The 26580-nt window shown below is 43.2% G+C and overlaps 2 protein-coding genes across 4 annotated transcripts in view; both read right to left on the bottom strand.

Annotated features, from left to right (window-relative positions):
• Positions 1-11510, bottom strand: part of TTC28 (tetratricopeptide repeat domain 28) — a 579401-nt gene extending 567891 nt beyond the window's left edge. For both annotated transcript variants that reach the window (XM_029219000.1, XM_029219007.1), the window contains exon 1: positions 11301-11510. In XM_029219000.1, coding sequence (XP_029074833.1) covers positions 11301-11402 — 102 coding nt within the window. In that variant the 5' untranslated portion in view covers positions 11403-11510. The remainder of the gene's footprint in view (positions 1-11300) is intronic.
• Positions 11511-14121: 2611 nt separating this feature from the next.
• CHEK2 (checkpoint kinase 2) overlaps positions 14122-26580 on the bottom strand; it is a 39283-nt gene continuing 26824 nt past the window's right edge. Inside the window, exons 9-14 of one of the 2 annotated variants that reach the window (XM_029233242.1) lie at positions 26392-26478; positions 25229-25392; positions 24887-25002; positions 23784-23869; positions 17268-17348; positions 14122-16449 (exon numbers count right to left, since the gene is read on the bottom strand). In XM_029233242.1, coding sequence (XP_029089075.1) covers positions 16360-16449; positions 17268-17348; positions 23784-23869; positions 24887-25002; positions 25229-25392; positions 26392-26478 — 624 coding nt within the window. In that variant the 3' untranslated portion in view covers positions 14122-16359. The remainder of the gene's footprint in view (positions 16450-17267; positions 17349-23783; positions 23870-24886; positions 25003-25228; positions 25393-26391; positions 26479-26580) is intronic. The other variant, XR_003795171.1, reaches the window with a different exon arrangement.

The following is a 26580-nucleotide window of genomic DNA, read 5'->3' as shown; positions in this document are numbered from 1 at the left end:
ACATAAGCTAAAACCATAAGGATCCAAGACAGCACTCTACACAAAGACATTACATACAGAACAAAAGCATTTGTGGCAGTGTTTTTAGTACTTTTTTAGTATCCTCTCAGGAAATTGTGCAATCCCGTCAGATACTTCTCCCAAGGACAAGAAACTATACACAGGACCAAATGTCCAATAAAGGTGCCTGAATTCCAAAATAATATTAGTAGCATGCAAACTCCTGAGAGGGAAATGGGAATGACCAATTAACTCCAAAATAAAAGGTACTGTTTCAACCTGTTTGCCCTTATTAAATATATACTTTTCAGTATCAAACTGTACTAACAAAATTTCAGGAAACTAAGCTCTTAGTAAAAGACGGTCACAGGGTTAAGTCTTACGGAATTGATGGCTTCCTCTGCTCTACAATTTGACATAATATCTCATAAGCACTTGGAGGTTAACATGCTTGCATTAAAAATGTTGTCACCAGCTTCGCTGGTGGCGCAGTGGTTGAGAATCCGCCTGCCAATGCGGGGGACACAGGTTCAGGCCCTGGTCCAGAAGGATGCCACATGCCGCGGAGCAGCTGGGCCCGTGCGCCACAACTACTGAGCCTGTACTCTGGAACCGAGCCACAACTGCTGAGCCCACATACCACAACTGCTGGGGCCCACATGCCTGGAGCCCGTGCTCTAAAATGGGAGAGGCCACCGTGATGAGAGGCCCACGCACCACAGGGAACAGTGGCCCCCGCTCACCGCAACTAGAGAAAGTCGCACACAGCAATGAAGAACCAACGCAGCCAAAAATAAATAAATAAATTTATAAAAATGTTGTCACTTATAGACCTGTGTTTTCTGATAAGATTTTCATTGTTTTTGCTCTTACATTTAGGTCTTCGATTTATTTTGAGTTAATTTTTGTGTATGGTGTGAGGTAGGGGTCCAAATTCATCATTTTGCAGGTGGATATCCAGTTGTCTGTTGTCCAGCAACATTCACTGAAAAGACCATTCTTTCCCCCATTTAATTGTCTTCACACCATTGTTGAGAATCAGTTGGCCGTAAATGTGAGGATTTATTTCTGGACTCTCAATTTCTTTGACCTGTGTTATTCTTAAACTAGTACCACACTGTCTTGATTACTGTTGCTTTATAGTAGATTTTGAAATTGGGAAGTGTGAGACCTCTAAGTTTGTTCTTTTTCAAGACTGTCTTGGCTATTCTGGGTACCCTGCCTTTCCATATGGATTTTAGGATCAGCTTGTCAATCTCTGCAAAAAAGGCAGATGGGATTTTGATAGGAATTGCACTTAACCTGTACATCATGTGAGGGAGTACTGCGATATTAACACTGTTAAGTCTTCTGGTCCATGAACATAGGATGTCAAGATTAGACTTATTATTTTAAAACTACATTCCTTAAACTGCCCAGTCCAACTGCTAAAATAAAACAACCAAGAAAAATACCTTCAGCCCCAAAGAACTGAATCCATTCCAGCTTTACTTGATGCTGCAGAGTTCAATCACAAAAGAAAGAAAGGTCACACAAGAGATCCCAATAATAATTTTTAGAATGTTTGTCCTTTAAATCTAATAATTACCCTCTTCTCTCATCTCCACTTGCTCCTACTTTCTATTTATTTGGATGATTCTTTTCCACTATGTCTTTTCTTTTAACCTATTCTTACTTTCCCCTCCTCATCTTCAAAAATTATTTTTTCTTCATTCTATAATCTAAAAATGGGCACCAATGGCTTTCTATATGCATGATTTGGCAAAATATAAGTATCAAGGTTTCTGACTTTCCTTTTATGATGACTGACAGAGGGAAATAATAATCATAGTAAGTTTCATCTTCATCAAAGTGATGTTCTTTATGCAATCCTGGAAGTGCAGAGAATACTGATAAGAAAATTCTCCTACCATTTTCTGAACTAAGACCACAGTACGTTGAAACACTACTATGGCAATTTTTGAACTTCTACTATGGCAAACTTAGCCAGTGACAGCCTGGAAATGCCAGATATATAATCATGAAAAGGAAAACCATATACAATAAGATGCCTTCCATATTTAACAGTCACAGCTAAACTTTTTTTTCACTCTTGCAAAACTACAAGAGTCAGGTTTGCTGTTTTACTTTGACCACCTGCTATTTCTTAGCAATCTGTTCTTTATCCACAACATAGTACCACATCCTCATTACAAACAGTTATTTGTCAGCTAGAATCTCAACAACTCACATTTCAGATTACTGCAATTTAACTTTACACTATTAATTATTAAATAATGCATGTTCTCCAGACTGAAATTTCCTCTCCTAGAGGTAATACAGCCATGAGATAAAAAGGGGTTTTTTGGTAGTGGTCACAGTAAGGGCAGTTAGAGCCATACTATGACACCTGCTTCCCCTCTTTTACTGTTCTACTCTCTAGTTACTGTTACTGCTTGTTCAATCTCCCAATACTACTTTTGATCTCTAGTAAAAGGGACTAGTCTCTGATCTCTACTTAAAGAATAGAAGGATATTATAACTGCTTTCTGTTTCTCAACAGCAAGAAAATATTAATGATAAAACAAGCCTTTTATCGCAACATTAAGTGGTATAATCTAGCCAAAATATTTAACTTGGATCCATCAAGTCTTTTTATACAGCTTCTAGTTTACAGGAAATAAAGAAACAAGGTAAATGGCACCACATGGAAGCTACCAGACAAATCCAGAAGATAACTGCAGGACAACTGGTTTGGTCTTCCCAGTGACTCAGAGTCATGAAAAAAGGGACCATGCTACATTAAAAGAAACTTCAGTGACATTAATTAAGGCATGATCCTGGATTAGATACTGATTTTGACATAACAGCTTCAAAGAACATTCTTAGATAGGCAAAAATTTTTTTTTAATAAATTTATTTATTTATTTACTTTTGGCTGTGTTGGGTCTTCATTGCTGAGCACGGGCTTTCTTTAGTTGCATCAAGCCAGGGCTACTCTTCATTGTGGTGCAGCGGCTCATTGCGGTGGCTTCTCTTGTCGTGGAGCACAGGCTCTGGGCGCGCAGGCTTCAGTAGTTGTGGCACGTGGGCTCAGTAGCTGTGGCACGCAGGCTCTAGAGCACAGGCTCAGTAGTTGTGGCACACAGGCTTAGTTGCTCTGCGGCATGTGGGATCTTCCTGGACCAGGGCTCGAAGCCGTGTCCCCTGCACTGGCAGGCGGATTCTTAAGCACTGCACCACCAGGGAAGCCCCATAGGCAAAATTTTTAATATTGTGTGAGAATTTATTAAGAGGAAAATTTACTTAAATGGAAAGTTGGTGGGGAGGGGGGTCACTGCCTGAAAAAAAAGGTTTCAAAACAGTATCTATATAATGTTCACCATACAATCCAGCAATCCCACTCCTAAATACTTACAAAATATATATATATATGTGTGTCTGTCTGTATGTCTTATGAAACACACAAAGACTTGTATGTGAATGTTCATAGTAGCTCTATTCACAATCACTAAAAACCAGAAAAAAACCCAAATGTTCATTGACTAGTAACTGGATAGCAAATTGCAGGACACATACATTGGAGCAGTACTCAGTAATAAAAAAGAAAAGTCTTCTACAACTTTTACTGTAATGGTGATTATACAACTATACATATTTGTCAGAACTCATACAACTATACACTTAAAGTTGATAAATTTTATTTTTTTATAAATTATACCTAAATAAAGATGATTTTAAATATAATTAAAGACATTTTATACAGTCTTGTTTTAGTTAAAATACCTATATACATTTGTCTGTATGTGTGCAAATATTGTTATATAGAAAGATGTACAGAAGAAGTTCCAGAAGGTTATGTATTAAGGTATTAAGAGTAGTAATCACTATATTAGTAATGTTACCAGGGGGGTTATTTTTGCTTGTCTTATGTTTTCTAATTATATACCATGCACACATGTAGTTTTTGGAATAATAAAAGGCTATGTTTTTGTTTTATTTTTTTTTTAATTTATTTATTTTAAATCTTAATTGGAGTATAATTGCTTTACAATGGTGTGTTAGTTTCTGCTTTATAACAAACTGAATCAGTTATACATATACATATGTTCCCATATCTCTTCCCTCTTGCATCTCCCTCCCTCCCACCCTCCCTATCCCACCCCTCTAGGTGGTCACAAAGCACCGAGCTGATCTCCCTGTGCTATGCGGCTGCTTCCCACCAGCTATCTATTTTACGTTTGGTAGTGTATATATGTCCATACCACTCTCTCGCTTTGTCACAGCTTACCCTTCCCCCTCCCCATATCCTCAAGTCCATTCTCTAGTAGGTCTGTGTCTTTATTCCCGTCTTACCCCTAGGTTCTTCATGACATTTTTTTTTCTTAAATTCCATATATATGTGTTAGCATACGGTATTTGTCTTTCTCTTTCTGACTTACTTCACTCTGTATGACAGACTCTAGGTCCATCCACCTCATTACAAATAGCTCAATTTCGTTTCGTTTTACGGCTAATATTCCATTGTATATATTTGCCACATCTTCATTATCCATTCATCCGATGATGGACACTTAGGTTGTTTCCATCTCCTGGCTATTGTAAATAGAGCTGCAGTGAACATTTTGGTACATGACTCTTTTTGAGTTATGGTTTTCTCAGGGTATATGCCCAGTAGTGGGATTGCTGGGTCATATGGTAGTTCTATTTTTAATTTCTTAAGGAACCTCCATACTGTTCTCCATAGTGGCTGTACCAATTCACATTCCCATCATCAGTACAAGAGTGTTCCCTTTTCTCCACACCCTCTCCAGCATTTATTGTTTCTAGATTTTTTGATGATGGCCATTCTGACTGGTGTGAGATGATATCTCATTGTAGTTTTGATTTGCATTTCTCTAATGATTAATAATAAAAGGCTGTGGTTTTTTGGTTTTTTTTAATACAGACACTTTGATTTAAAATTTTCTTGGGCTTCCCTGGTGGCGCAGTGGTTGAGAGTCTGCCTGCCGATGCAGGGGACGCGGGTTCGTGCCCCGGTCCGGGAAGATACCACGTGCCGCGGAGCGGCTGGGCCCGTAAGGCATGGCTGCTGAGCCTGCGCGTCCGGAGCCTGTGCTCCGCAACGGGAGAGGTCTCAACAGTGAGAGGCCCGCGTCCCGCAAAAATAAATAAATAAATAAATAAAATAAAATTTTCTTACAGGGACTTGACTGGCAGCACACCGGTTAAGAATCCGCCTGCCAATGCAGGGGACACAGGTTCGAGCCCTGGTCCGGGAAGATCCCACACGTCTCGGAGCAACTAAGCCTGGGGGCCACAACTACTGAGCCCACGCGCTCTAGAGCCCGCAAGCCCCAGCTACTGAGCCCGCGTGCCAAACTACTGAAGCCCACGCACCTAGAGCCCGTATCCGCAACGAGAAGCCACCACAAAGAGAAGCCACCACAATGAGAAGCCCGTGCTCCGCAACAAGAGAAGCCACTGCAATGCGAAGCCCGCGCACCACAACGAAGAGTAGCCCCCCGCCCACCACAACTAGAGAGAAAGGCTGTGGGCAGCAACGAAGACCCAACACAGCCATAAATAAATAAATAAATTTGAAAATAAATAAATAAAATATTCTTACAGAAATGTCTGTGAGATCTGTGGATCTGTGGGTTATAAATTTAATTATAATTGTGATTCTGAAGGTAAGTTTATATTGTTTAAATAATATTTACAGTATAAACAATTATTTTCTTTGGTTCGTAGTGAATACACATTCAATGAACATGATATGTTACAAGCATCATATCTGTATTATATTGTTGTCTCTGGTTTCCTCCTGCACAAAATAGCAATCTACTCCAGCTACTGAAGAAGCACCAAAATAAAAATAATACTATTAAATTTCAATTCAAACATCAGGCTTTGTCTCTAAGTTTTTTAAAAACAGCAATCATTTTATGGCTGAATAATATTCCATTGTATATATGTGCCACATCTTCTTTATCCATTCATCTGTCGATGGACACTTAGGTTGCTTCCATGTCCTGGCTATTGTAAATAGTACTGCAGTGAAGGTGGATGGACCTAGAGTCTGTCATACAGAGTGAAGTAAGTCAGAAAGGGAAAAACAAATACTGTATGCTAACACATATATATGGAATCTAAAAAAAAAAAAAAATGGGTCTGAGGAACCTAGGGGCAGGACAGGAATAAAAACGCAGATGTAGGGGCTTCCCTGGTGGCGCAGTGGTTGACAGTCCGCCTGCCGATGCAGGGGACACGGGTTTGTGCCCTGGTCCGGGAAGATCCCACATGCCGCGGAGCGGCTGGGCCCGTGAGCCATGGCCGCTGAGCCTGCGCGTCCGGAGCCTGTGCTCCGCAACGGGAGAGGCCACAACAGTGAGAGGCCCGCGTACCGCAAAAAAAAACAAAAAACACGCAGATGTAGAGAATGGACTTGAGGACACGGTGAGGGGGAAGGGTAAGCTGGGATGAAGTAAGAGAGTAACAGTGATATACATACACTACCAAATGTAAAATAGATAGCTAGTGGGAAGCAGCTGCATCACACAGGGAGATCAGCTCAGTACTGTGTGACCACCTAGAGGGGTGGGATAGAGAGGGTGGGAGGGAGATGCAAGACAGAGGGTATATGGGGATATATGTATACATATAGCTGATTCACTTTGTTGTACAGCAGAAACTAACACAACATTGTAAAGCAATTAGACTCCAATAAAGATGTTAAAAAAAATAGCAATCATTCAAAAGAAGAATTGTAATCAACAAACTTAATGAAAAAATACTGCTTCTGCTTTTAGTAGAAATAAGTAGTAAAAGAACAGGACATTAATAAGAACTATGGGGTAAGAGCAAACAGCTTTCAGTTATACTTTTATTATTTTTAATAATACATACAAATACGTTGTCAAATATCATATAGAGCAGCCTAGATTTAGCAGCCTTTTACAATACAACTGTGTGGTGTGAAAGACTCTTGTCTTTCACTGTTCCTCAAACACTCACAGGGATTTCTTGGGTCACAGAAAAGTGACGGGGACAGGAAGAGGTTTGAGGTTTTTGTTTTGTGTGGGGGGGTTTTTGGTGTTTGTTTGTTTGGTCTGAGGTTTTAGGTTTGTTTATTTTGGGGGGGAAGGATTTTTTTTTTTTTTTTTTTGGTTTGGCAGTTTTGTTTGCTTTGGGGCTTGCTTTTAAATAGAGTTAATTAGCAAAAGAACAACAAAGTACCAAATCCCTACCACATGCAAGGCATTGCTCTAAATATCTACCTACATACATTCTCTTTTACTTAATTCTTTGAGATGGATATTACTGTCCCATTAAACATATGAGAACACTGGATATATAACATTAAGATTTGTCAAAAACTCAACTAGTAAGTAGCAGAGCCAAAACTTAGAGATATGAACCTGGATTTGCATCCATACTTGAGTTTTCAAAGACCATTCTTCCTCACTATTTTCGAGGAAAGATCTGAAACAGAAAATTGGAACAGACTACCACTAAACGATGACGCTAAAAGATACATCCAAAACTCAACTGTATTTTTTCTATACACTAGCAATGAGCTAGTGATGAACAATGATGTGAAATGAAATGTTAAAAACAGTACCATGTACAACAGCATCTAATAGAATAAAATAAATACTTACAGATAAATTTTTGGAAGAAGTGTAAGACTTGGGCCTGAAAACTATAAAACATCATTGAAAGGACAGATTAAACACAATCTCTATAAAAATCCCAGCTACTCTTGGGCAGAAATTGATAAGCTGACCCTAAAATCCATATGTAAGGGACCCAGAAAAGTCAAAACAGTCTTGAAAAAGAACAAAGTTATAGGACTTACACTTAATTTCAAAACCTATTACAAAGCTACTGTAACCAACTAGTGTTGTACCGGCATAAGGATAGGCAATAGAATAAGATTGAGAATTCAGAAAAAAACCTAACACATATTCAGCTGATTTTTCAATAAGAGTGCAAACACCACCCAATGAGATAAGAACAGTCTTTTCAATATGTAGTGCTGCTGGGCTTCCCTGGTGGCGCAGTGATTGAGAGTCCGCCTGCCGATGCAGGGGACACGGGTTCGTGCCCCGGTCCAGGAAGATCCCACATGCTTGCGTACCGCAAAAAGAAAAAATATATATATAGTGCTGGGACAACTGGATAAGAATGAATTTGGACCACTGCCTTACACCATATGCAAAAATTAACTCAAAATGGATTGACGGCCTAAATATAAGGACTAAAAACATAAAATTCTTAGAAGAAAGCATAGGGGTAAACCTTCATGACCTTGAATTTGGCAATGGATTCTTAGATATGACACCAAAAGCATGAGCAACAAAAGAACTTCATCACAATTAAAACGTTTTTTGCAACAAAGGACACTGTCAAAAAAGTTAAAACACAACCTACAGAATGGGAGAAAACATTTGCAAATCATATACCTAATTTAGTAACCAAAATATTTTTAAAACTCCTACAACTCAATAATAATAAGACAAATAACCCAATTAAAAATTGGACCCCCTCCCAAAATGGACAAAGGATTTGAACAGAAATTTCTCCAAAGATATACAAATGGCCGATAAGCACACACAAAAAAATATGCCCAACATCATTAGTCATCAAGGAAATGCAAATCAAAATTGCAATAAGATACCACTTAACACCTACTAGGATGGCTAAGTTAAAAAGACAAACCATGGGACTTCCTTAGCGGCGCAGTGGTTAAGAATCTGCCTGCCAGTGCAGGGGACATGGGTTCGATCCCTAGTCCGGGAAGATCCCACATGCCACAGAGCAACTAAGCCTGTGAGCCACAACTACTGAGCCCGTGTGCCACAACTACTGAAGCCCGTACGCCTAGAGCCGGTGCTCCACAACAAGAGAAGACACTGCAATGAGAAGCCTGCACACCACAACGAAGAGTAGCCTCCGCTCGCCACAACTAGAGGAAGCTACTGGGCAACAATGAAGACCCAACACAGTCAAAAATAAATAAAATTAATTAAAAAAAAAAAGACAAACCAATAACAAGTACTGGCAAGATTGTAAAACTCTCATACACTGCTGGTGGGAATGCAAAATTATGCAATGACTTAGGAAACAGTTTTTCAACTTTTCAAAAGGTTAAAATAGAGTTATTACCATATAACCCAGCAATTGGGATATGCCCAAGAGAAATGAAAACATATGTCCACACTAAAGCTTGTACACAAATGTTCATAGCAGCATCATTCATTATAACCAAAAAGTAGGGGGGAAAAACTTATGTCTATCAATGCATGAAAAGATACAATGCGGTATATCTGTTCAATTAAGTATTATTCAGCAATAAATAAATGATACAGGTACAACACGGATAAACCTCAAAAACACTGTGATAATTGAAAGAAGCCAGTCACAAAAAGACCACATATTGTAAGATTAATTATATCTCAACAAAGCTGGGGTTTTTTAAGACACTTTAAAAAAAAAAAGTCATGGGGATGCACAGCATGGTGACTATAGAACTATAACACTGTATTGTATATTTGATTGTTGCTAAAAGAGTAGATCTTAAAAGCTCTCATCACAAGAAAAAAATCTGTAACTATGTATGGTAATGGATGTTAACTGGACTTACTGTGGTGATCACTTTGCAATATATATAAATATCAAATCATTATGTTGTACACCTGAAACTAATATGTTACATGTCAATTATACTGATATCTCAATTAAAATAAGGAATTTTTAAAAAGACATGTGCATGAACTACAAAAATGAAACGCTGAGAGAAAAAAAAAGCACCTAATTTTCAATTTTTCTTCTTCACATGCATATTCCTAAAATTTTGTCTTCCTATACATTCATATTTTGTCCATGAACAACATACTACTGAAATTAAATCAAGTACTGAAATTCAAAAAACATGAAAAAAACAGCTCCTGAAATATCAAATAACTTTCAAACAATTCTACTTTAGCATTGGCTCTGAACTAAACATAAATCTCAATTTCAAAATACCACATAAAAATTACAAATACTCAGAGGTTTAAGCAAATTGCCAACTTTTCTGAATAAACAGTAATTCAGATTTGCTTTGATGAAAATGTAAATATTTACCTGCCTGAAAAGAACAAAATCCTATAAGTCTAGTGTTCCCAAATGATGAAAAGAAAGAAAAGTGCAATTTTTTATTCAGAATTTAGTTTCAGAATTAATTTTAACCTAGCTAGGATTATACATAGTTGATGGTTTATACTAAGCAAGGTATACCTTGCTTTTGCCTAAAATATACTGAAAACAAGGCATTTATAAACAGTTACAAAAGTTAAGTTGGGACTGAGAAAAATCACATCATACAGTAAATGTGACAGAGATAATAACTTCAAAAAGCTCCTGAAAATACAAGAACTCCTATTTTGGAAACTCCCTAAGTCATTTAGTCTTTCTACAAATATTTACTGACCATCTACCATGTGCTAAGCACTGCGCCTGATACCAGGATGTCATGGTGAGCAACGAACAGATCAGGTCCCTGCTCGCAGGAGGCTTACACTAAAACAGTGCTTGTCAAATGTGCCTGATGTAATCACTCAGGAGCTTGTTAAAAATTCAAAATCTGCTCCTCTGCTTTGGAGAGTCCGAGTCCGTGGGCCTGGGGTGAGTTGTGACGCCTGTATATTTATCAAGCGCTCCAGATTATTCCTATGCCCTGGCTGTTTGGAGAGCCCAATGCTCGGGGGCATCCCATCCCATCCAGCCGGAGCCACACCTCCGAAGTCCATTTCACTCAACTTCCTTCACCCTGACCGATAAATATCCCAAACACACCACCACGCTGAGATGGATGCAAAGCATTCCAAACTCACTCTGTGCTGAGACACCGACAGACTTGCTTCCTTCCGGGAACGGACAGCTCACTGCCTTAGATTCCACCTGGGGCTGTCTGCACCTGAGCCTCCCGGGGCTGGCCGACACCTGTCTCCTAGCGGCTGCGGTCTACCTCTCCCGTGGGCCCGGGTCACGGGCAGCCACCGCCCAGCGGGTACGGAGGCAAGGGATTGGCACCGCGCGCATTAGGCGCCGACTGTATACGGCCCCCCGTGCGCGCACACACACTCCCGCGGAAACTGAGGCGGGCAGGCAACAGCCCAGGTCCCGCTGCCGTGCGGCGCGAGGCAGGGCTCGAACCCGGACGACGGGGCGGGTTCCGCCTCGCGGGCGCTCGTCAGCCGCCGAGGCCCGGCCCGGCTCGCACCGACGGAGTTTCACAAAGAAAGTCTCCCGGCCCGCGCCCCTCACGCACTCACCGGAGGCGGCGCCGGCGGTGACTCGGGCTCCCGCCGCCTACGGCTCCGTGCCGGGGTCGACCCCGGGGTGGGTTCGAGCGCCGGCGGCGGCGACTGCTCCATCTCCGCGGGGCCCGGGCCGCGTCCGCCTCGAGCTAACGGTCCCGCCAGCTAGGCGCGCGCGCCGTCCCCGCGCGCCATGTTCCCGCCGTGCCGCGCGCCTCCGCGACGACCCCCACACCCCCCCCACACCCAACACCGCGCACGCGCGCATCGCCGCGCACGCTCCCCGCGCGCCTCCGCGGGTCCCCCCGACCGCGCAAGCGCGCACTCGCCGCGCCCCTCCCCGCGCGCCCCGCCTCGCGCCCTCCGGAGCCGGCCGCTGTTCCCAGCGTTGCGCCCACCCCCTCTGCAGCCGTCCGGCCGGGCCAGAGAGCTCGCCGTTCTAGGCTGGGCGCCGCCACCTGCCGCACTGCGGACGACGCCGGACCAGACCCCTCGGCACTGCCCCTTTTGCTTCACCTACTTGGGCTTGAGGAGATGGTCCAAGCCAAGAGGGAATTATCCCAAGAAGTCCCGGGGGAAGACGCCGCTAAGGTGATGAGAGCCCCATCGCGAAGGTGTGTGAGCACGTGAGCGAGCCTAAGTAGCACAGTTGATGTCCATGTCCCTGGAAAGCCAGACTCAATGGAGAATCCGAGTTCGAGTCCCGCATCTCCACTCACCTTTGCCCGATTAAGGTCAGGTCTCCAGGAGCCTGTTTCTCCTTAATCGGGAACGTCCAGCAAGTTAGGAGGACTTGAAATAATCCAGATAAAATATCACCACCGCACCTAGTGCTCACCAAATGGTAATCCGGTGACAAGACCTCTTAAGTAATTTTGTTTTATGGTCAAGAACCAAGGGCCCTTGAAAAGGGAAATTTCGGTTCAAGTCTTGCCTCCGGTTGTTGCAGAGAGCCTTGATCTCTAAATCTGCACAGGGAGGAGCGGCAGTAATACCTCACAGGGTTGAGGTGAGCTTTCCGATGAGGCACACACCTTTCTGAGCGCAATGCCTGGCACACACCAAGCTATCCAAGTTTCAGTGGTATAATTCCAGCCCTATCTTCCAAGACTCCTAAAGTTTAGTGAAGGGGGCTCTGATCCCAAACCCTGTGGTATAATTAGCTGGGAGGGGGTTCGCTCAACCTTGGGGCTGGAGGGACTTAGTTCCCACATCTTCACTTTCCATTCTCTGCCCCAAACCTCTCTGGAAACCCTAAAGTTGGCACAAAAACAACAGCAGAGAATGTTTTCACTTGTAAAAAAAAAAAAAAAGAAGAAGAGTGCCTGAGGGTCTCCTGGAGTTTGTAAGTGGTTGAATTTATTAGTCTGGCCTTTTCCAGACACAAGTGACCAAAAATTTTTAAAACAAAAAAAATTTTTTTTAATTTAAAAAACTCAACCTGGAGTAAAACAATTAAGGGAATAATTGAAAAGTCCTGGGTGGTACCTCACTTAAGGCATAGCTGGATCCAGGTGCTCAAACGATAACCTCGGTGTTTCTACAATCTCTCAGCTCCGCTTCCCTCTGTGATTACTTCATTCTCATGCAGTTCTCTCCACATAGTGTCCTGGGCAGCTCCTAACTCACACCTACCATCATGGTAGGGTGAATAATGGCTTCCAAAGATGTTCTCATCCTAATTCCCCAGAATTTATGAATATGTAACTTTACATATTCATAGCAGGAGCTGTTTCCCAGTAGTTCCAGCCAAAGTCTTGGATTTTCTTTCACTGGACCCATTTGGGTCACGTGACCTGCCTGAGCCAATCACAGCAAGATTGGCCAGATCTGACTATATGGAGCCCCTCTAGGAAGGGGGTGGGGTCAACCCTGCCAGAAGGACCTGGGGTTGGGGCAAGTGGGAAGAGGGATTCCCCTCCCCCAGAAAAAATAGGGTTGCAATTACCATAAGAGGCATCAGGTTCAGGACAGACACAAAGTACAGCTGTCTACTGCACCATCATCAAGGCACCGGAGGTCCACCACCAAGCAACATGCCTGTTCTTCAAAAGGGACTGGCAGTTACTTCAGTCACTGGGTGGTACCCCTCCACCTCTGCTCCCACCACCCACCCCAGACCTGGCATTTCCCAAATCTGTTTTGTCAAAGGCATCTCAGTTATCCACCCATCTTGTGTGAACCCAAAAGAAGGTAAACAGGTGATGTTACTTCCTTGCTCAAGAACTTTCTATGGCTCCCTCTGGCTATGTATGTGACCCTCCCACCTTTAATGATAGAAGCCAACGCTGACAGATCCCCTACCAGGCACTTTAAATGAAACTTCCACCCCTGAATCCTCAGAAATGCCGTATTAAGATGGTACTCTTATTGCACCCAGTTTACAGATAAGGAAATAAAAGCTCAGCAGTTAGAAGTAACTTGTCCAAAGCCAAAGGTCAGGAAGTTCAGAGAGCTCAGATTAGCACAATATTGCTCCCACTACTGATGTTGCCATCCCAGCTCCATTTGCTCACATTTCAAAACCCTGTGCCCACCTCCAGCTGGGTGGGCAGTGAGAGGAGCTCTACCAGAGGAGCTTCTAGGGACCCCTTTGTCTTCTATAGCATGCGGGTTGTGTGGGGGGAGGCAGACACCTAGGTACCATCTCCCCCTCCCTCTATGACTTCATGGGATAGGGAGAAAGAATTCCCCAAAAAGAAAACCGGAGTATAAGGTTAAGAAGAGGAAGTGGATGCTGGGTGTCCCCATATTGGCAGCTGATGTCTCCCCATTAGTAATGAGTGTATTAGCTTCCTCTGGCTGCTGTAACAAATTACCACAAATTGGGTGGCTTAAAATAACACACATTTATTCTCTTAACTTTTGTAGGTCAGAAGTCTGAAATCAGTTTCAGCTGGCTAAAGTCAAGGTGTAAAGTAAAAGGACTGGTTCCTTCAGGAGGCTCCGATGGAAGAATCCATTTCCTTGCTTTTTGTCTGTCAGCTTCTAGTGGCTGCCTGTAGTGGCTTGTGGCCTCTTCCTCTGCTTTGAAAGAGCACCACTCCATCTCTTCTGACTCTGACTCTTCCTGTGTCCCTCTTAAAAGGAACATTGTGATAACACTGGGCCCACCTTGATAAAACAGGATGGTCTTCCCATCTCAAGATCCTTCACTTAATCACACCTGCAAAGTCTCTTTTGCTATGTAAAGTCACGTATTTATAAATTTTGGGGATTAGGATAAGAACGTCTTTGGAGGCCATCATTCATCCTACCATGGTAGGTATAATCAGAGAGCTAATACAAAGTGCTCTGGAAACAGAGAAGGGCTCGCTGACTACCCCAAGAGGGAAAGATGCCCTAAGAAACCGCAGCCTTCACATTAAATATTCAAATGAGCTAAAACCCATCTAACTTGGCAATCTCAGCCTCATTCCTTTAAATAGGCAAACCACCTAAATCCCCATCTAGCCCTCAGCAACAGGCCAGCCAAGCCTCAGAATGCTTGCACACCCTTCTAATTTCCATTGCCAACCACCACCCTCATTGCCTGGGGCAACATCTGTGTGTCCCTCACCCTCCCCTGGCTGGCTCACCAGTGGCATCTGAACCAAGACCCTCAACTCATGGCATAGTCAGCAAGCTACAATGTGGCCTAGCATCAGTCAGCCAAAGTTACAAAAGAAGCAAAATCAGTGGGTCAGAAAGAGACAAGAAGAGCCAGCCATTAGAACTGCCTGGGCTCCTGATGGCTCCCAGGCCCAGCCCTCTGTAAGGTTGAAACAGATCCCCTTTTCCATGAAGTAATTTGAATGCGCCTCTGTTCCTTGTCACCAAGATGTCCCAGCTTCCACAGATCATGGCGTTGTACCCATTCATCATGATTGAACATACTGGCATTCAAGATTTAGAAATCAGTCTCATGTGAGTTTTGTCAGTGTGAGTCAACAACCCTGAGTCTGAATGAATAAGGGACGGAGGAGATGAGGAACATGAATTTGAGTCAGAAAGCCCTGGGTTGGGTCCCAGCTCCGCCACTTCCTAGCTGTGTGCCACTGGGTAAGTCACCTTACTCCTTCAGCCTGGGTTCCTCACCTATAACATAAAGGTGATCAGAGGACCTAGCCCATAGAATCACTAGACAAGAACAACCTAGGGAGGCGCTTTACACAGGGCCTCCTTGGTCATCATTGGGTCAACATGACATGCCCACATGCCTTAGTCACATTTCCAAAATCCAAACAGCTCTGAAACTGGGGAGTCCTCCATAACTCTCGTGGCAGAAAAGATGGATCTGAAGTGACATGAAGCTATTTACAGTTTTCTCTATTCCTCTTACTGTGAATATTTGCTGCTGAAATATTAAAGTGTTTGGTTATAGGATTCAGTGGGGTATTACATATAAACACAGTTGATGTGCCTGGTCCTCTTCCTAAAATCAGGAGATTTTTGAATTTCACAACTTATCTGGCTCTGTGGTTTCAGGGATGGTGAGGGTGAGAATGGGACTCTAAAACTGGCCCGTGGGGGAATTCCCTTGCAGTCCAGTGGTTAGGACTCCACACTTCCCCTGCAGGGGGTACGGGTTCGATCCCTGGTCAGGGAACTAAGATCCTGAAAGCCGCATGGCCAAAAAAATAAAAATGAAAAACAAAATTTTAAAAAATTAAAGTTAAAAAAAAAAAAAACTGGCCCATAGTAGATGCACCAAGGTACCGACCGTCTTGTAAGGACTCTGGCCAGTCTCGACAAACCCCACCCTGACTCACTGTGCCCCATCCCCTGCAACTTTAGAATTTGTATGCCACTCACCCAGGGATACATCCCAAGAAACCTGCCTGGTTACAGCCAAGGAAGAGGCACCAGAGGAAAGGCACACAACTTCAAATATGCACACACTAAAGGCGTGTAATTAAGAGCTGATCAACAAGCAAAAGCACAAAGCCCAGGTTCCATTACATTTTGAATTGTGTATCAATGATTGTGGAAAAGCAACTGTTCCCACAATGAAAATACAAGCTATGCAAAACAGATTTAAAGAACATGGCAGCTGGGTTCAAGAAAGTACATTTCTTTCATGGTCAACCGGTGTTCACGAGACAGCAGCACAAACAGCCAGGCGCTTTGTGGGGTCGGCATCCTCTGCTTCCCCTTCAAGAAGCCGCTTTTGACTTGTAGAAGGCTGAAAGTAAAGGAAAAGAGAGATGTTCAAAGAAAACCTCTGGCTTGGTTACAATTTACCAAAGTTTCCCTATATACTTCCAGTAAACTTGGAGCCTTTCATGTGAAACTCCTAGGACCAAGAATACTGGTTGTCCTCATTGACTCTGAATCCCCACACACCCCTCCCAAACTCAGACACCCTTATCGGACTGACATTTCTCTCCCTTGGGGCTTCCAACCACTCAATGATGTCTATTCAAAGTAAGAAGCATAACCAGCCTCCTCTTGGTTGTCTTCTAAATTAGGAAATGTAAAGGGACCACAATACCTCTCCCAGGGAGCCTCAAGTCTTGCTCTTTTGTGGGAAGACAATCTTTTTTGTGTCTTTGTTTCCCCATTTATAAAATTGCAAGGGAGCAGTAGGAAGAGGAGTGTTACCGAAAGAAGGCAGGACAGGAATGAACAGATATTAACTGATACCTACAAAGAACTTTAGAGGAATAAGATTATAATCAGAAATCATCAACCACTCCCCCAAATTTTAAATTTTTCAGCAAATTTAAATCTGAGCCTCTAATAAGTCTTCCAATCTTGCCTTACAGGAGACTTCCTGAATAACCCCTAGCTGTGCTTCTCTAATGCATTAAACATAGTCTTCATTATTAAATCTTCTAAAGGTGCCAGAGCAGATCAAGCTGAAACAAAGTATCTACTACATTATTCCTTACCAAAAAAATGTTAAGCAATCACTGCTAAAAAAACTATTCAAACTCCTTATCCTCCACTCATTTGACTCTTTAAACTTAGACTACATTTAATGACCATGACCCAGAATACCTGGGCGGGAACCTGGGGCACAGTCATCGACTTTTCTTCTTCAAAAAGCAAATTCTTAAATTTTCTCTTCATGTCCTCATCCTGTGAAAAAATGAAAAACATAAGTAGGCTGTGAATGAGGGAAAGAAAGCTCCTGAAAGGCAGGGCTAGGATGCCCCTGGAAACAGGGAAGTAGGCTAAGATGGGGATGAATGTGGAGAAAAGGGAAAAGTCTAATCAGCAGTCGGTGCTCAGTCAACACTGGCTGAACCAAACCCATATGCTTAAGAGCTCCGGGTGAATGTCTACTACTAGTAGACTGACTAAAACATAATGAGCAACTGTCACCTTTCCATTATATAACTATGTAACAAAAGGATTGGTTGACTAAAATATACTTACGGAATTACATAATTTCATCTGTGAAAACAAGGGAGCAAAGAAATAGTTGCTTATCCAAACCTGTCATATAAATTTATTTTCATTATATGATCCTTGAAAATCTGTGGTAGAAAATGCATTACACTATGTCGCAAAGCCCCATCAAACTATTTCAAATGGTTTCAAGTGTTTTGACTAGTGTTAAGGTAGGAGAGAATTATTAAGGACTTGGTAAACCGAAAGGTGATACACAAATAATAAAAATAGAATTATTATCAATAGAATATAGCTGAAATATGATAAAATCTTCTGAAAGAGCATTTTCTTGGTTTTCACTATATTTTAATTTCATTAGCAAATAAATTTTATTTTGCAAAAAAAAAAAAAAAAGAAAAAAACTCCAGGTGGGTCAGAGAGAACCATAGACCTTAGCAGTCAATCTTTCAGAGCCAGCATCCCAGATCCTGAGAGATGGCGATCAGGAGGTCAAAGGCTGGGGTTGGCTCCATGCTGCTCCCCAGATCTTTCCAGGAGGTCCCCCCTCCCACTGCCAACAATGAGACCAGTTACCAGGGCCACCCTAACAAAGCAACCCTGCACCCTAGGAAAATTCACCCAGCAAGCACTGCACAAGTTGCCAGAAGGACTTCAAGCCCACAATATCCCAGAGCTAATGAGAAAAAAAAGTGAACAGGTGTTTCTTGCTGCTGGAGAGGGAAATGAGGGGTGGGGCAGGGTACACAGAAAACTCCTGCCCACCTCCATGAATAATCACTTCTGCAGGGCTCACTTCTGCATCTGGGAGCCCTGAGAGGTGACAGCCCTCCCTACCTTCAGAAAGGTGAAACACCCAGGACTAGGACTTGGGCTTTGGGGCCAGCTGAAAGCTGAGCTCAGCCACTCACAAGTAGCATGTGCAGAATACAGACCCAGAGCAGCCCACTTCCAAATCCTCATGTACTTTTCCATCCAACCCCCGCTCCACTCCTCCCACTACGCCAAGTGCACCATGGTGGGTGCGGAGAGAGGACCTAGGAGTGAAGGCCTTCAATATTCAGCAATTTGATGGATATAGAAAAATTAGTGCTCGAGGATGAATTCACCTGTTCTACATCTAGTAGCTAGAATCACCTGCTTCCATCACTGTTTATTGCATCATTCAGTGTAGCTCCCCACTGCCCAAGTGCCAAGTTCATCTGGATTCCACTCCACACTGTCCTCTAGGATCTCACTTCTCAGCAAGGCCACTCTCAAAGGTCCATTCCTTATTTCCTCCTACACCTGCTTACAGCCTCCGCCAGAAATGCCCTCTGTGCCTCCCTGCCCACCCACCTCCCTCATTCATTCAGTGAACAGTTGAGGACCCTTAGATGCCAGGCTCTGTAATAAGCACAGGGGCCTCCATATCAGAGGGACCCAACCAATGTTGAAAATGCTATTCCCCCATCGCTGTGGCAAATGAATTGTGATTGTCATGGCTGAACTGTGTGAGTTATGACTGAATTGTGCCCCCACCCAGACCCTATTTATATGTTGAAGCCCAACCCCCAGAATTGTGACTGTATTTGGAGACAGGGCCTTCAAACAGATAATTAAGTTAAAATGAGGCTCTTAGCTTAAATATAAGACATGACACCATAAAACTCCTAGAAGAGAATATAGGCAAAACATTCTCTGACATAAATCGTACCATTGTCTTCTTAGGTCAGCCTCCCAAGGCAATAGAAATAAAAGCAAAAATAAACAAATGGGACCTTATCAAACTTACAAGCTCTTATACAGCAAAGGTTTTGTTTGTAGTTACAAACAAAACCAAAGGACAGCCTACAGATTGGGAGAAAATATTTGCAAATGATTCGAGCAACAAGGGCTTAATTTCCAAAATACATAAACAGCTCATACAGCTCAATAACAAAAAAAAAATCAAACAACCCAATCAAAAAATGGGCAGAAGACCTAAACAGACATTTCTCCAAAGAAGACATACAGATGGCCAACAGGCACATGAAAAGATGCTCAACATCGCTAATTATTAGAGGGATGCAAGTCAAAATTACAATGAGGTACCACTTCACACTGGTCAAAATGGCCATCGTTAAAAAGTCTACAAATTAAAAATGCTGGAGAGGATTTGGAGAAAAGGGAACCCTCCTACACTGTTGGTAGGAATGTAAATTGGTGCAGCCACTATGGAAAAACAGTATGCAGGTTCCTCAAAAAACTAAAAACAGTTGCCATATGATCCAGCAATCCCACTCCTGGGCATATATCTGGACAAAACTATAATTCAAAAAGACACATGCACCCGTATATTCATAGCAGCACTATTTACAATAGCCAAACAACCTAAATGTCCATCGACAGATGAATGGATAAAGATGTGGTGCATACATACAATGGAATACTACTCAGCCATAAAAAAGAATGAAATAATGCCATTTGCAGCAACATGGATGGACCTAGAGATTATAATATCACTTATATGTGGAATCTAAAATATAACACAAATCAACTTATCTATGAAACAGAAACAGACTCACAGACATGAAGAACAGACTCGTGGTTGCCAAGGGGGAGTAGGGGTGGGAGAGGGATGGACTGGGAATTTGGGATTAGCAGATGCAAACTATTATATGGAGAATGGATAAACAACAAGGTCCTACTGTATAGCACAGGGAACCATATTCAATATCCTGTGATAAACCATAATGGAAAATAATATGAAAAAGAATGTATACATATATATAACTGAATCATTTTGCTGTACAGCAGAAATGAACACATTTTTTTAAATATAAATTTATTTATTTATTTACTTTTGGCTGCATTGGGTCTTTGTTGCTGTGCACGGGCCTTCTCTAATTGCAGCGACCGGGAGCTACTCTTCGTTGTGGTGGGTGGGCTTCTCATTGCGGTGGCTTCTGACAGAGCACGGGCTCTAGGCACACGGCCTTCAGCAGTTATGGCTCACGGGCTCAGTAGTTGTGGCTCACAGGCTCTAGAGCGCAGGCTCAGTAGTTGTGGTGCACAGGCTTAGTTGCTCCGTGGCATGTGGGATCTTCCCGGACCAGGGCTCAAACCCGTGTCCCCTGCATTGGCAGGTGGATTCTTAACCACTGTGCCACCAGGGAAGCCCAACACAACATTGTAAATCAACCATACTTAAATATAATAAATTTTTTGTTTAAATTGGGCTCTTAGGGTGGGGCCTTAATCCATTATAGCTGATGTTCTCATAAGAAAAGAAGAAGACACCAGGGATGTAAGCACACAGAGAAAAGACCAAGTGAAGACACAGAGAGAAGGCAGCCACCTGAAGGGCAATGAAAGAGGCCTCAGGAGAAACCAAACCTGCTGGCACTTTGAAATTGGACTTCCAGCCTCCAGAATTGTGAGAAAATAAATTTCTATTGTTTAAACCACCCAGTCAGTGGTACTCTGTTATGGCAGCCTGAGCAAAGTAATACTGCTATGTCATCCCCAGGCCACCCTGCCCTTAGACAGTCTCCACACCGTGTGAACTTGTGGGTACCGGAAGCCCTGTGGGCAGTCCTCATCCTGGGGATCCTCCATACTCTGTGCCTACCCCTATTACCACATGTAGCTCACTGCTCTGTAGTCAGGGTTGGCCGCCACCTGGACTGTGTATCCACAGTGCCTAACTGCTTGACACATGAGCTCCTTACCTGTCCTCTGAAAGCATGAATGAATGCATGAAGAGGTGAAACCATGCAGCCAAACAGAAACGACCACAAGCCTATTTAAGCCTGTATTTAAAACAAGTCATCAGTTGGGAATTCCCTGGCAGTCAAGTGGTTAGGACTCAGTGCTTTCACTGCTGGGGCCCGGATTCAGTCCCTGGATGGAGAACTAAGTTCCCACAAGCCATGGCACAGCCAGAAATGAAAATAAAAAGAGTCATCGGTAAGCAGTAATCTGAAAAAGGAGATCATTACATACCACAGATAGAATGTGTATCTGTAAATACCCTTCCTTTGAGATGTCTACAGTCTATTCAAAAATATGACATTGTAATATGCCTCCAAGTTAAGCAAGAAAAAATCCTCTATTTCAAGAAGTAAACATGGACTTCCATGGTGGCGGAGTGGTTAGGAATCCGCCTGCCAGTGCAGGGGACATGGGTGCATGCCCTTGTCCGGGAAGATCCCACATGCCGCGGAGCAACTAAGCCCGGGCACCACAGCTACTAAGCCTGCACTCTAGAGCCCGCGAGCCACAACTACTGAGCCCACATGCCACAACTACTGAAGCCCGCGTGCCTAGAGCCTGGGCTCCGCAACACGAGAAGCCACCGCAATGAGAAGCCCTCGCACCGCAATGAAGAGTAGCCCCCTCTCGCCGCAGCTAGAGAAAACCCATGCACAGCAACAAAGACTCAACGCAGCCAAAAATAAATTAATTTAAAAAAAAAAAAAGAAGTGAACATGAGGTCAAAGGTGGGTATAAGGGATGCTCCCAAAATTGGACACTGTTAATAACAAAAAAGAGATCAGAACTCACATTCCAAACACTCAGTCCAGTGCCAGACCCATAAAACCATTTAGTTTCCTCAAAAACACTGAATTTTCCCAAAATGAAACCTAAACTGTCACCAGCAGGTGATTTTTGTGGGCACTTGGCATCCTCGTCCTCACTGAATGTTCATTCCGCCTTCTGCTGCAAAAATAAAATGTGGACAAAAGAGTATTCAAGTGAGACCCCTGTGGCAGGGTTGAATTTCACCTTTTCCTTTGTTGTTAACAATTTTGAGACAAAAAGTACAAGAAAAATAGGCTATGCTTGTTTGTACATTTTGGGCAGATGTAAACCCTGTTCCCAGGCCTAACTGGCAAGCTCTGTTTTCTTCAAGATTAACACAGCTCCTCTACCTCCATATCTGGCCCCCAAGAGCTTCCCTATTAAGGCACATGAAAAGAGCCAAGAGGAATGTTTTCTTTTTCATCAAAATTAAGTCCCCACATGCAAAGGCACCCTTTATTTCCAAATTCCTTTTCTCTAGGGTCCTGCAGTTTCAAATCTGTGTTGTCTATTAAGTGCTAAATCATCTGACAGATTTTTTTCTGGAGGGACTGCTGTTTCCAGGGCAACATCCCAAACACATATATCTACTTTTTGTTTCTTGTAAGGATTTCTTGTTCTCAACCTGAGCTGGCCTGAGCAGAACTGTTCGGTGTGGAGGGCTGGAAGAGAGAAAGAACGAGGACACTCTTCCCAGAGCTCCAGAAGCACAGTGCTGAGACTAGATGGCCCAAGGAGTTCCTGGACTAGAAATTCCCACAGTATGTGAGCCTCCACCTCAAGCAACCTGGTTAAGTCCCCCATCCCCACAGGAAACAGAGACCAAATGAAAGTTAACAGAAAGGCATATGGCTGTGCTAAAAGGAACTCCACTTAACAGAAGACCTGGCATCCATCAAAAAGCCTGCCCGAGGCCGTAGTGAATTCTAAAACCAAAGACTAGCCCACCAAAGCCACTAAGGACTTCCAACCCTGGCAGCTCGAATGAGATCAGTACATAATCTAATGGCAGCCACAACCCCCAGCAGGGACACAGAGGAAATGCAGACTTGAAAGGCACAGGTGACAATCTGCTAACGGCATGCTTACTCACCATGAACGAGAAGTGGGACCCCTCATGCCCGATCACTTGGGCTTCAGAAATAGCCAGATTCTACCCCAGCGAGGCTGCTCCCCTCCTCCCACCCCTGCTTCCCTGATCTAAGGTTGAAGATGGCTGGAACGCAGCCCATCCCGCCCGTCTGGGATACGGTGTTTGAGAGAAGAGAAGGACATAGCTAGGGTGGAAATTTGGAGCTAGAACAATCTCTCAAAGGAGCACAATGGAACACAACTGAACCGCAGACTCAGGGAAGCCAAGTGGAACCAGGACAGGCCATAAAGTGAGCTTGTCTATCCAAGTCAAGTTGTAAAGGTTACACACAAACACGAGACACACCCACGCTCAGACCCATAGACAAACATACACATACCGACACACCTAAACCTCAGTCTTTAAAAATTGCATTAAACAGACCCAACAAAGCAAACATATGTTTTCATCCTCTTCCCCATCTCTCAGGCACAGTTCAGGGCTGCCCGGGTATTTTAGGCTGGCAGGCACTGCCCCATACACACCTGAAGCCACGGGTGTCTTAAAGCTTCTTCTGTCGTAAAACGTGCCTTTGGATCCACTATCAACAACTTCTTGACGAGGTCCAGAGCTAAAGCAGTAAGATAATTTGGCAAATCACAGTGAGAAGGATAAAGGCATTAAATCAACAAAATTAGAGTGTGCCAGAATCACAGGCCAACATCCAGAAAGAGGAGAGAGGGGCTGAGGTCATTGTGATCAGTAGGCACGGCCCCCTAATCCTCCCCACTCTGTATTTGTCCACGTGCTCTAGAACACCAGGAACGACCATGATGCTCCCCAACACTCCCTGCTCAGACATCACAACCTCTTAGCTCTCCGTCCCTACTCTCCTTGCTGGACTCAAGTTCAAACTAATTAAAGATGAACTTCCCCCAGTTCTAAAACTCAGGATGTTCAGCCAACTCTCTCCAAGACCCACAGAGTGATGGTGAGAGCTCCTCGGCCAGCAAGAGCTCGCTCCTTGAAATCCCAGGCTTGGCAGAAACAAAACTTGACAGCCAGCAACAAGTGGAGGCTGGTTGTATATTGCAATATTATTCCTTAGACACTGTGACACTTAGCACAATCATCTGTGGTACATTGTTTCAGTTTTCTACTTTTTCTTTTGAGAATTACAAAGTTACCCTTTTAAATTCTAAAATACAAAGTAATTACATTTAGCTCTTGCTGTGCTTACTAATTCAAAGGAGACCTTGTAACTAAAAAGTTACCCATTATTTTGCACACTTAAATAGATACCAGGCACAGTGAGCATATTACACTTAACCCTCACAAAACCCCTTAAGGTAGGGGTTTATTGTGCCCCTTTTACAAATAAATGAAATGGAGACCCAGAGATGTTAAATAACTTGCCTAAGGTCACAGAGCTAGGAAGTAGAGACCCGGGACACGAGCCTACATCAGCCTGGCTCTGGAGCCCAAGTTCCTAATAATTTCCTTTGCCTCTCAAATGGTGCAAAACTAACAACAGAAAATAAGAACAGGATTGACAGGAGAAAACATCACAGAATTTGAAAAGAAATTCCCACCACGGCACACACACATTCTAGCAAACCACAAATTCTTAACCCTTTCGTATCCATACCCTTCTCTGAGACCTCTGACCAGACTTCAGGAATGAAGTTGCATTTTCCACTGGTGATCTGATCCTTCAGTGACACGTGAGTCTTATGCTCAGAGAAAGGTGGATACCCACTAAGGCTTAATATTGGTAGAGAGAGAAAGGAAAAGAAATCAAGTGGCATTCTCAGTGGCATTCATGGATACATCGATTTCTTTTTCAGCATCATGAAAAATTAGGTGTTGCTTTAAATTGATGGTCAAAATAAGTGACCTAAATTAAACACAAGCTCTCGACCTGGACACATTGCTGATTTCACCTAAATACCTCCAACCAGAGTCTGAAGAGATGAAAACTTTTTCTTACCAAATGAAAAGAATAACTCCTAAACTCCAGCAGTCCACAGCACGGTTATATCCAGCAGTCCCAAAAGAATTAAGAACCTCAGGAGCCAGGTAAGTGGGGGTACCACATAAGGTTCTCATCAGAGAGGTCTCCCCCAAAATCTTGGACTGCCCAAAATCAGTAATCTAAAGTAAGGACAAAAGGGAATCACTTTTAATGACATCATAAAATAAAGAGTAACATAGTCTGCCAGTCCCAAAAGACATGTAGATTAGAACAGTTCCTATCCTATGGTTCATGCTGCCATTAATCTGGAATCTACACATTGATGTTTTGGTAAGGTAATTTTAAACTCTGCAAGTTATTTAATTTTGCTTAAATGAAAATTCCTGAGCCAAGGAACTTTAAGGCCCAGGTTTTCTCAACTTAGATATTGGTTTTCTGTAACCTTACGAAAGGCTTATAACCGTAAACAGACACTCTAGAATTCTAATTAGTTATTCCTGGTTCTCCTTAGACCCTGGTTTCTCAACCTTGGCTGAAAACTGGAATACCCGAGGAGCCTGAGGAAAATATTTACACCTGGGTGCCATCTACAGTGATTCTGAGGCGTAGGCTTGGTGTCACGGTTTGTTTGGTTTTTTTGTGTGTTTTTTTTTTGCGGTACATGGGCCTCTCACTGTTGTGGCCTCTCCCGTTGCAGAGCACAGGCTCCGGACGCGCAGGCTCAGCGGCCATGGCTCACGGGCCCAGCCGCTCCGCGGCATGTGGGATCTTCCCGGACTGGGGCACGAACCCGTGTCCCCTGCATCGGCAGGCGGACTCTCAACCACTGCACCACCAGGGAAGCCCTGTTTGGTTTTTTTTTTAAATCAACAGAAGAATCTAAAATGAAGCCAGGATTGGGAAGTGCTGTTTTAAACAGAGGAAGACAGGGGATGTGTTTCTCCCATCTAGACCCCTACTTCCTCCCTCTGAAGATGAAAGTGGCTTATACACAATGGAGCTCAATAAATGCTCATTACATCTGGATTGGAGCAATACCATCTGATCTCTAAAAGAATTGCTAAAAGTGGGAAGGTCAAGTTCTCTACCTTTTTATGCTCCTACTTTTTACTTGATGAATTTAAAAACAGTTTCTGAACAGAAATCTACTGGCCACATATAGAACATACATTTCTTACCTTTATAAGGCAGTCCTCTTTTTGAGATGAGAGTAGAACATTCTCTGGCTTTAAGTCCCGATGTATAATGCCATTTTCGTGAAGGTACTGCATAGAAAGACAGGCATGACCCTTAGATATATGGAGTAGTATGTGAGTAGAGAGAGAGAGAGAGAGAGAGAGAGAGAGAGAGAGAGAGAGAGAGAGAGA

The sequence above is a fragment of the Monodon monoceros genome, unplaced genomic scaffold, assembly GCF_005190385.1.
Source record: "Monodon monoceros isolate NGI ecotype Baffin Bay Population unplaced genomic scaffold, NGI_Narwhal_1 Super_Scaffold_1, whole genome shotgun sequence".
NCBI classification, from domain to species: domain Eukaryota; kingdom Metazoa; phylum Chordata; class Mammalia; order Artiodactyla; family Monodontidae; genus Monodon; species Monodon monoceros.
The sequence above is the reverse complement of the archived record's forward strand: the minus strand, read 5'-3'. Positions and strand labels throughout refer to the sequence as shown.